General features: G+C 38.7%; 1 protein-coding gene across 7 annotated transcripts in view; it reads left to right on the top strand.

Moving 5' to 3' along the window:
• Positions 1–1,053: 1,053 nt before the first annotated feature.
• The window catches only part of LOC111873802, a 291,936-nt gene continuing 281,200 nt past the window's right edge, over positions 1,054–11,789 (top strand). Inside the window, exons 1-2 of one of the 7 annotated variants that reach the window (XM_023868781.2) lie at positions 1,054–1,268; positions 5,245–5,548. Coding sequence is in view for 1 of the 7 variants with exons in the window: in XM_033755224.1 (XP_033611115.1) it covers positions 1,261–1,268 (8 nt within the window). In the remaining 6 variants the exon portion in view is untranslated. Of the gene's footprint in view, positions 1,269–4,867; positions 5,549–11,789 lie in introns of those variants that run through there. The other 6 variants (XM_033755226.1, XM_023868780.2, XM_033755225.1 and 3 more) reach the window with 6 other exon arrangements.

Genomic DNA, 11,789 nt, shown 5'->3' with positions numbered 1-11,789 from the left:
CACCCGGTTAATGCTGCTTAGGGAAACAGTCACTGTTTATTGTGAGAACCGTACGGAACACACAGACACTCTGTGGGCAGAATGCAGAGTTTTAATATGTTAAAGTAGGTGGTATATATAGTAGCCACTTGGTTTTAAAGGTTTAATGTAATAATTAACGATATTTAAATTATGTATCACACTAAAATCAATATGCGAATACTAAATGTGTTCTACCGTGACAAAACTATTTCATCATGAAACATGATGAAAAACATAATTTGCCATAGTTGACATAATGATGAAAAATATTCAGTTTATGAAACGCGCTTTCTTTTTCAGTGCCCCTTCCAGCCCATTCAGGGCCCAGGCCTCTTATACAGTTCCTTAATCATTTTTCACAGACAGCAGGACTCCTTAGGAGAGTGATCAGCCCGTCGCAAGGCCTCTACCTAAACACAGGACAACACAAACACAGAATAAACACACATCAAACATCAGTGCTCTGAGTGGGATTCAACCCCACAATCCCAGCGTCCGTGCGAGCGAAGAAAGTTCATGCCTTATACTGCGCTGCTACTGTGACCGGCATTAAACGCGCTTAAAGCACGAAGATGTGTGTAGAGTGATCACAAATGGCGTGACTAACTATACTGGAAAATGAACTAAAGTAGACACATAACATTAACAGTAGTAAGTGCTCCAGTGGTTGCGGCGTCTAATGAAGAATCACCTGCAATTGTAACGCTCTCTGGAAAATAAGTATTCTTTTTAATTCAAGATAAAGACAAAGAATATTCTGATTATAAGAAGCGTTAAGTGGCTGAAAAAATATCTTAGATATTTACTTCCGCAACTCACATGAAATTACGAAGCACGCTGTACAAAATAAGGCGATTTTCATGTGTCAGACGTAGTGAAATCATAAAGCAGGTTATGAAACGCGCTAAGAAAACCCGTGTCGTTGCTGAGGGTGTGAAAGTTGACTACGGATTGTTTCGATATAATTCTGCGCGCTAATTCGAGCCACTGCTGATCGACTATCGAACAACCGATGATGTCATACATCACGCAGTTACATTCCCAAGGAGGAGCTGTGCGATGCTTGGTTCTTACGTCTGTGATATGTTTGTGTATTTTATATGTGTTATAAGCTGTGTTTATTGCTGTAAGTTGCGTTTCTGATTTCATTAACATTAACTGTTAATATTAATTTACTGTGAGAAAATTGTTATGAAAAGATATGGAGAAATTTGAAAGTTATGTTATCCATCGATCAAAATGGCTCGGTAAGTTATAGAAGCAACATAAAACATTCGTTGTACAGTTGAAATCTGCTTGTCTGCTTAATTTCATCATCCGATAAACGTATTATGTAGAGTAAAAAACCACATACCTTCTACGTAAGGTATTATTCCTTTCCATAATAAGATTTAGCACAAGCTTCTTTCGTTTTTCGCCTTCCACATATCACCATGTTGAGAGTGTTCCTTTAGTTACTAGTTATTCTACAAGAATAAATCGTACATGTTCATACTGTGCCGTGAAATATTAAAGAATTAATTTTTATAAAGGCGAGGGTACGCCAGGGAACTGGCAACCGCAGTTCAACTGCAATTTCCGAGAACTGTTATCAGCCTGAGTTGAACACTTGTTATTGAATGGAGCAGCGCAAATGTAGACTGATAACAGTTCTCGGAAATTGCAGTTGCATTGCGGTTGCTAGTTTCCTTCCACGCCCCAACAGTTTTAAGTAATAAACAAATGTAAGGGGGACTAGTAAATACAGTCATATAATAATTTTTTTAAACTGATTTTCTTATTCTTCAAACCGAGTAAATTGGATTGTATTTGGGAGCTGAAGTGTTAGAATGTCTGCCGGGTCGATCATCCTGACAGGGGTAATTTTGCAGTTTCTCACAGTTCCTCAAGGAGAATGCTGGGATAGCATCTTGAAATAGTATGACACCGTTTCTTCCACATCATTTCTGTTTTGTTATTTATTAATTATCCAACGTTCGACGCTATAATAATTTGATCCCTAACAGTGTTAAATAAATGAAGAATATCATTTCAGGAAAATGAAATCTCTTATATCCATTTAAGATGATAAGACTTTTCTTGTTATGTGTGAACCATTTTGTCTAATGTTACCATCGGATAAAGATGTATTAGAATGAAAAATGAAACAATAGGGTAGAATTATACTCTGAATAAGCCATGTAATTTGTAGAAATATTTTCTTTCTAAGGCAGTGATCTGAATTTTTATTATTATTTTTTTTAATATTTCATTTTATGAATGATAATTCCCGAAAAATGTTTGTGACAGGTTTCTGAGGTTAGTTAATATTGCTACTATCAACATTATTATGAACCAAACTTTACTTGAAAACTTCAAACGCCTTTTGTCCATATATAACTTTTTAAGTTTAAAAGTATTTCATACAGTTTGACCCATATCTTTTAATCAGCATTCTAGCTTTATAGAACCCTAAGTTTCAGCACCGATAATAAAAAAGTGCAGTCTGGCATGGTTTTGACTAAGTTGAAGCCACATTACAGCCCGAGCTACATTTTAATGTTACCCTCCCATCTCTTTCACGATCTTCCAAGAGGGCTTTTCCTACATGCTTTTTTTTTGCAGATATTATAATGCAATAATCACATTCTTTTTTCTTCATAGCATGAAATATGTGTTGGAGAAAACTGCATAATGAGGAGCTTCATAACTTGTACTCTTCTCCAAGTATAATTAGAATGATGAAGTCAAGGAGGATGAGGTGGGTAGGGCATGTAACACGAATGGTGAGACGAGGAATGCATATAGGATATTGGTGGGAAAGCCAGAAGGAAAGATACCACTGGTAAAACCAAGGCGTAGGTGGTGGACAAAATTAAAATGGATCTTCGAGAGATAGGGTGGATTTGATTGATCTGGCTCAGGATAGGGCCCAGTGGAGGGCTCTTGTGAACACGGTAATGAACCTTCGGGTTCCATAAAATGCTGGGAAATTCTTGAGTTCCTGCAGAATTGGCGGCTCCTCAAGAAGGGCTGAGCTCCGTGAATAAGTAAGAAAGTAAGTAAGTAAACGTGAAATATGTGAACTCATCTCATTAAATCTTTTATTGCTATAGGTAATTGCTCCGAATCAAGATTTAAGTTCTTTACTGCAGGTTTATACCTGTCCTTCCACACTTTTTTGTTTCTGTTCAGTGGCCAGAAACATGATGTAAAATTTAGACCTTGAATATTATATATGTAGAACATACTCATTCTGAATATATTTCAGAAGATCCTATATTTTCAGTAAAACTTAGATCACTGGACGCTGTTGGTATCCTACATGAAATCTATGTTTGGCACAGTAGACTTATATTAATATTGCTAGACAATGAAGAAAAAACATGAATCTCATGACGTATCTGGTCTTAGGAGCTCATCAAAACAGCAAAAGACTTTCTCGAGTAGATGAACAACTTGGCGACTTTTGAAGAGTGGTCTGTAGTTAAGTTCTTAGTTGTTTGTAGGATTATTTCTTTATCTACAATTTGAATAATTTTCTTCCTGGGTAGACATTATTATTGTTATTATTATTGTCACCTAATTATTCTACCATCTATTCGGCTACAGCTCAAGTAGGCTATTTCATACAGGCAGGTCAACTCAAATATATTTGCTAAATGTAATTTATGTAGTTAATTGATTCAGCTGATTCAGTCTGATTTTAATTTCATCTGTTTTCTGCTACTGTTTCGCAATGAAGGCGTTCTGAATTAACTTGAATTAACTATCTAACTTCTTGGAGCTGAGTCCTTGAGACGCCGCCAGTTATGTAGATATTTAAGAATTTCCAAGCATTTTACGGAACCCTAGGGTTCATTACCGTGTACACAAGAGCCTTCCACTGGTCCCTATGCTGAGCCAGATAAATCCAGTCCATACCACCACCATCCTATCTCTTGAAGATTCATTTTAATCTTATCCACCCACCTGTGTCTTAGTCTTTCCAGTGGTCTCTGGTCTGGCTTTCCTACCAGTATCCTATATGCATTCCTCTTCCCCCTTTCGTGCTACATGCCCTTCACACCTCATCCACCTTGACTTGATCATTCTAATTATTCATGGCGAATAGTACAAGTTATGAAGTTCCTCATTATGTAGTTTTCTCCAACCTCCTGTCACTTCATCCCTCTTCGGTCCAAATATTCTCCTCAGCACCCTGTTCTCAAACACCCTCAGTCTATGTTCCTCGCTTAATGTCAGAGACCAAGTTATACAGCCATACAAAACCAGAGCAAAATTATAGTTTTGTGTGCTGTAATTTTAACGTTTTTAGAGAACAGACGAGAAGACAAAAGGGTCGGAACTGAATGGCAGCAAGCATTGCCCAAATTCAGTCTCCTCTTAATTTCCTCCTGAATCAAATTTTGAGCAGTATGTATGTATAATTAACAAATATTGTTCATCTGCACAGAAAGGAAGTATTATTTCAATGTAATTTATTTTCCGTTAAAATAAGTGGAGCTTGTAATTCTGTTAACAGTTACTACTTCACTTATATTTCCATACTTAACAAAATTATCGGCTATTTCACAGGCTTCTGTATCGCAGTGGAAAGTAAGTAAGACAATGTTGAAATTCTGAAGCAGGGTATTCAAGATAAAGGCAAAATTTGTCCTGTGCTTAATTAATTAAGCACTAGGTCATAAAGATATCTGGGGAGTGGAGGTATAGCTCAGACATTCTTGACTTCGGTCTTAGATGGAGGTGAATTGACAGTTTCACTCTCCTGCCGCTTTACCCCTGGGGAAATCGGCCTCAGTATTCATTGGATAGGAGGCTGGGTGACCTTAGAGGCAGTTTGGACGCTATGGAGAAGAGATAAATTTTGCTCCTGCCGAGAATTGAACCCCAGTCGTTCATCTCTTAGCCTATCGTTATACCGACTGAACAGTTTCGACTCTTCGGGTATTTAAGGTGCCCGTTAAAATTTTTACGGAACCCTTGTCCTATTTTATTCTTCACTTCCACCCCAAAACTTAACAAATTATGAGTTGCAACAGTAAAAGTGGATGTGCAGACAAAGTGAGGCAGTGGAAGGCAAACCCCAGTTGATTGCGCGTTTCATTTTATGAAGCTTTATAATTATGGGATATGCATTTTGTTGTGTTCTGTTTTGAAAGCGCGCAGTCAGTTTATTAGGTAAAAATGGTGAAATTCTGCAGATGATAAGTTATTCCATAAACAATAATGGTCATTTAGAATGTTCCATGGAACTCTACATGTTGATATTCCGAAAACATGTAGTACTTTTCTTAACACTTGTGACGCAACTTTATAAATGTGAACTCTTCAGTGATCGATCAGTGTTGATATGCTGAAATATGAAATGTTTTATCAGCGAATTACCAAAGACTGTTCTCTCGCGTGAATGCTTCTTGGTATTAGCGTGTGTAGTGAAATTATGAAGTGAAGGATTCAACATAGGATCTTATCAACGGCTGACACGTTCCAGCGAGGTCGGACTTCGAACCTGGGACCCACCAACAGGAGCGACACACAGACCGTAAGTGTATCTGTTCTAAATACTGCTAACTGAACACTTAGTGATTGAGGGCCCATCTACAGAAGGATGGGCTGAGTACTTGCACCAAATCAGGTACACCAAACTTTCAACAGAGCTTTATCATGTCGGTCATGATAATAACATATTACCGTAACAGTAGCCACCATGACGCAAGGCTTAGGTTAAAGTCAATTTGAAAACAACGTGAATATCATATTTTTTATTATTAACGTTATTAATCTGTAGGATGATTTTGGTCTCGGTTCTCCACCTTAAGTTAGGTGCCTAAAATAAAATTAAAGGTGGATTTTATGAATTAGCTTTTTATGCACAATTAACCCTTCTTCGCGTAACCTGTTAGCCAGTCTTCATGTGGTAAAATGCGACTTTTGTTTGGAAGGTTTCAGTTTTATTATGTGTATTTTCTTATACGACAGGGTTGACGAATGCATGGTGGACACGAACAGAATGGTTTTAAGATATTGAAATAAATCTCTCTCAGCGACTACAAAATGATCGAAATTTAAAAATCTCGCGCTATATCGCTATCTTTGAAATTAACACCTGTCTGGAGTGGGGCGTCATGTTTATATTTAATAACTTATTATGAAATACGGTCAGCAATTTAAAATTAAATGCAGTTCGAAGAAAATGATTTATATTATTATTTTATATTATGTAAGTTCAGAATAGTGTTTATGGGTTTTGTGACTTATGGAAATAATCAATTTAAATGAAATGCCAGAATGTGTGAATATTATATAAAATAAGACGAACACATCATAACTAATTTAACTTTAAAATTTTATCAAAAGCTATGTACAGTATACTTAAATAGTGGCTTAAGAATTACGCAGGATACCCTAATTGATTTGCTGTTAATTCTCGCCTGTATGATTTTTTTTAGTACGCTACTTTTATTTTGATGCGAGACTTCTAGTTTTCGGGAATACGCTGCGTGGAGTGTTCAGCAAATATATCGTTTGCCAACTTCATGGTTAATATCTTTGGAAGAATTTTGGAATCCCGTACACAGCTCTCGCAGTGAAGCTGTGACTGTCCAATCAGAGGCACAGTTTCTGGAGATGCTGTTGAACATCGATTTTCTTAGTTAGACATTTTATTATTTTTCTTCACGTGCATTGAATATATAACTGCATAGCACCAAGAAGATTTGAGCAAAAACAGACCTGTTGATTGTTGTAATCGCAAAGAAATATTAACATATACACATTGTTGTACATTGTTCTTTGTTGGAAAACAGATGAATGTAATAAATGTAATGTAATGTATTAAACCCAACAATTAAAGTATAATTCTATATGTTCTAATGGAGTGTTAGGCCTGAAGATATTCTTTGACGTCTCAACTGTTGCCTTTTAATAATGTCGAGTTTTACTGAATTATAAAAATGGCTGTGTTGTTTGATTTTTTCATGTTTCTGTTTCTTCGATTTGTCATATTTGCGTAAGGTTATAAGAGAATAAGTGATGACAACTTTCCTCCATTCAAACACAAACATAAAAATTCCACGAAATTCGCAAAAGAGGTCTGTGTTTTGGAGCGGAACTGGCCGGCACGCGATACATTTGCAGCGACCTAAGAACACAAACTTTATTTGTCGATTAACTTCGGAAGTAATTTCGAATTGGTTGTAATTGATTTTGCTTGCAATACCCGTAGAAACCGTGATATTTCTTTTTATTGAGTTGGACATTTTATCTCGTCTTTTAACTTCAAAGAAGAAATGGTATTTCAAACTGAAGGCTTTGTTCAACGTGGATGTTGAGGAACGTAGCTTGTCAAACCAATATTTGTTCTTTCGAATTTCACACTATCTGACTGAAGAAAATCAAGAGGCGCATGAAAGAAAATAATTGACCGGTAAGTACTGCATTCTTCTAACTTTCAGAATTAATTATACTAAACTCCTTTGTTGTTATAGTTGCTGCCCGTGTGCTACTTCCTCCGGATATTCCTTGCTTCCTAGTGGCCAGCGAGTTCACTAAAGCCTGATGATTATGACGTAACGTTTTATTAACAGATAAAATCTACAAATTCGAAGGGATCATTTTATTTTTTAACCGAAATAATCATCAAGTTTAATTATCCTTATTATTAAAGCACCCGTCAATAATGCAACAATATTTTCTTGAAATATAAAAGACATCTAAAATAGATAGACGATAGACAGCCGTTCACGGTAGCCGAACGGTCTAAGGCATGTACTGTCTTCGCTCTCTTGGAAACCGGGACCGTGGGTTCGGATCTGTTTCCTGTGAGGTACGGACTGAATTCTTCTATATTATTCTTATACACTGCCGGTCACGGTAGCCGAGCGGTCTAAGGCCTGTACTGTCTTCGCTCGCTCGGAAAACGGGACCGTGGGTTCGAATCCTACTCAGGGCATGGATGTTTCTGTGCGGTTTTCTGTGTTTATGTACAGGTAGAGGCCTTGCCACGAGCTGATCACCCGCCCAAGGAGTCCTACCGAATGTGTAAGATCTAGAAAAACCGAAGTGAACGGAGAAGTTCATGGAGGTAGGCCTAGGCCCACTGGGGCTGTAGTGCCAAGGAAAAAGAAAGACGATAGACAAATGAACAATGCAGTGGTCTCCCCAGAAGTAAAAGGAAAATTCTCTGATGACGGTCCATGTGCGGCTGAAACATGTTATAAAGTGAGAAGAAACGAGAGGCATTTTAGTAATGTGAAGATCACTTTTAGTGTCTTAATGACATTGTATGATTTTAAAAAAATCGTAAAGTATTAAAGTTGCACTTATAATGAGAAACATATTTTAGATGTCTTTTATATTTAAGAAAATACTGTTGCATTATTGACGGGTGCAATAATAATAAGGATAATGTACAATGCAACGGGATGCTGAAATATAATATGTCAAGTTTAATGTCCCAAGATATTGAAATAACAGTACATAATTAATACGATGGTTTGTTAGCTACAGAGAAGTCCCTTGTTGGATATGTGGGACTTCTGGTTTGCACTTACTTTTCTGCCTTCTGGCCACCACTTCCATTCACAAGCTGAGAATCAGGTTTACCTCTATGTGGAAAGGTAAGTATCTACATAAGATGTACGTGACAAAAGCAAGGAAATAATGAAATCATTTGCCTCTGGCGTTGTTCACTTTTTTTGTGTATGTGTTTCATAGGATTACTTCAATGGCTTGAAGAACAGATTCATCGGTCGTCGAACCCATAACCTAGTCACTGTACCGACTGCACTGTCCCGCCTCCAGTTTTGGTTGCGAACGCACCAAAAGAAGGAATTTAGTTCTGTCTGTGAGTAATATACATTAACTCATCTTTAATGCTACTTTAACATTTTCACAGTGATGTGAGAAACATTAGTAATATCAGTAAGGTCTGGGAACTCCTCACCGCGCGAAGTTCTGTGGTAAGGTCACTCTGTGTCGTGTTTGTTTTGAGGGGGAAATCAGTCAATGACCGACCTAGAGCAAGTGGTTCTGCCGCTTCGCTAGACGGAAGAACTTGAAGTGGAAATTAAAGCGAATGATGAATGGACGTGCTTAAACTGCTGCTCTGACTCAGCAGAGGCCTTTAATGCGTTCTTTGTACAGACTACCTAGAATGAAGGCGTAATAGAGAGGTCAGATTCGTCTATCTCTGAGAATACTGAAAGCAATTGTCTAGTGGGTAGCACTCTCTATTCAGGAGGTTCTTGGATCGTGTTTCGACCCGGAGACTGAGTACCTGCTGTGGGTAAAATGGAGGGAAGAAATACTTCCGAAACATTAGTGTCCATCTATCAGGTAACGGTGTTGCGCTCAGGGGACCAGAACCTTGAGGAGGTTTCCAGTATTACTTACTTATGGAGCTGAGCCCTTCTTGAGGAGAAGCCAAATCTACAGCTACTCAAGATTTCCCAGTATTTTACGGAACCCGAAGGTTCATTACCATGTTCACAAGAGCCCTCCACTGGTCCCTATCCTGAGACAGATCAATCAAATCCATACCATCCCATCTATCTCTCTAAAATCCATTTTAATATTGTCCACCCACTTACGCCTTGTTCTTCCCAGTGGTCTCTTTCCTTCTGGCTTTCCCACCAGTATCCTCTTCTTCCCATTCGTGCTACATGCCCTGCCCACCTCATGTTCCTTGACTTGATCATTCTAATTATACTTGGAGGAGAGTACAAGTTATGAAGCTCCTCATTATGCAGTTTTCTCCAACTTCCTGTCACTTCATCTCTCTTCGGTCCAAATATTCTTCTCAACACCCTGTTCTCAAACACCCTCAGTGTTTTGTCTTCTCATCTGCTGTTCAAAAACATAAAAATTAGAATGTACAAAACTATAATTTTGTGTGTGGTTCTGTATAGGTGTGAAACTTGTCTCTGATGTTAAGGGAGGAACAAAGACTGAGGGTGAAGAAAGTCGTCTTGTGGGATCTGGCGCCGTGTATTCTTGGTTTTAACCGACGTTTCGGAGGAACGTATCGCCTCCATCTTTAGGGCAGGTGTATCGCGATGCGAATACAGAGAGCAGTAGCTCAAAACTTACAAAGACTGAGGGTGTTTGAGAACAGGGTGCTGAGGAGAATATTTGGACCGACGAGAGATGAAGTGACAGGAGGTCGGAAAAAACTGCATAATGAGGAGCTTCATAACTTGTACTCTTCTCCAAGTACAATTAGAATGATCAAATCAAGGAGGATGAGGTGGGCAGGACATGTAGGACGCATGGGGAAGAAGAGGAAGTCATTAAGAATTTTGGTTTCAAAGCCAGAAGGAAATAGACGACTAAGAAGACCAAGACGTAGGTGGGAGGATAATAATAAGATGGATATTGGAGGCATAGAATGGGGTTGTATGGAATGGATAGATGCTGCTCAGAACAGATACCAATGGAGGATGTTGTTCCATGAAATATTGGGCAAATTCTTGAGTAGCTGAGCGACTGATGGCTTCTCTAGAAGTCCTCAGCTCCACAAATTAGTTATTCGATGTCACCTAATCATTCCAGTCACTATAGTCTTGTTTGCCAACGGCGTCGTTGGATATTCGCACAAGACAATCGAATAAACTGATTCTGCTGACAGTAATATGGCCGGTTATTATCTGAGCCGGTTTGTTAGATGTCATTCTGAACTGCGGCGTGCTGTTTCCTAAAACGCTTCTTGGACATGTTTCAGTCTGTTGTTTACTTATGTTCAATAACTTGTATTAATAGAACAGTTAAATAACTTGAGGTTTTCTACAAGGTCGACAACGCGTGCTCTAAATGGCGTACCTTAGAAATAGTCGATGCGTAACATTCTGGATTTCTGAAGGTTCATTTGGTAACATGAGATTTAATTAAGCGATAACATAAATTTTCCCGTGATGCCGCGTAAACATGTCCACAGGTAAAGCCCATCTGCTCACGAAAGTGGAAATGCCATGCCTCTTGCAGGAAAGCTTGTATGAGAATGTTCTGCTTCAGAAAGTTTGTATTTCCCATCGGCTTAGGAATACCTGTAATACTGGTATACGTGTATTTAACACAGACTCTAGTAACTTTCTACTGATGACGTAACGATCTACGTTACAAACTGACGATGACGCACCCTCGTTCGAGTACTGGACGTAGTATAGATTAAGAGACCGCCTCTATGGTCTAGCGGTCAGAGTTTCTGGATACAGATCTAGAGGTCCCGGGTTCGATTTCCGGCGCTGCCAGATTTTTTGAGAAGTAGCGGTTCTGGAACGGAGTCTACTCAGCCTCGTGAGGATAATCGAGGAGCTATTTGAAGGAAATAGCGGCTCCGGTCTAGAAAACCGAGATTAACTGCAATGGGGATCCGTTGCTCTGACCACGTGACACCCCTCTATCCGCAAAAGTTGGCACTAATTTCGCCGACAAGCGGCGGTCGCCATGGAGTTTGGTTGTATGCCTACAGACTTACTTTACTTCCCCCATAATCAGCGTAATGAATAAATATTATTTTTTTTTTTCGTAACACTTAGTCAATGTTCCAGTTGGCGTGACTACTCTTGGAGCTGAGCCCTTCTTGAGAAGTCAACAATTGTACTGCTACTCAAGAATTTCCCATCATTTTATGGAACCAGAAGGTTCATTACCATGTTCACAAGAGCCCTCCACCGGTAACCATCCTGAGTCAGATCAATCCAATCCATACCATCCCATTCTATTTCTGTAACATCCATTTTAATATTGTCCACCCACCTACGTCTTGGTTTTCCCAGTTGTCTCTT

The sequence above is a fragment of the Cryptotermes secundus genome, unplaced genomic scaffold, assembly GCF_002891405.2.
Source record: "Cryptotermes secundus unplaced genomic scaffold, Csec_1.0 scaffold215, whole genome shotgun sequence".
Classification (NCBI taxonomy): Eukaryota; Metazoa; Arthropoda; class Insecta; order Blattodea; family Kalotermitidae; genus Cryptotermes; species Cryptotermes secundus.
This window is presented reverse-complemented; position numbering and strand designations above follow the sequence as displayed.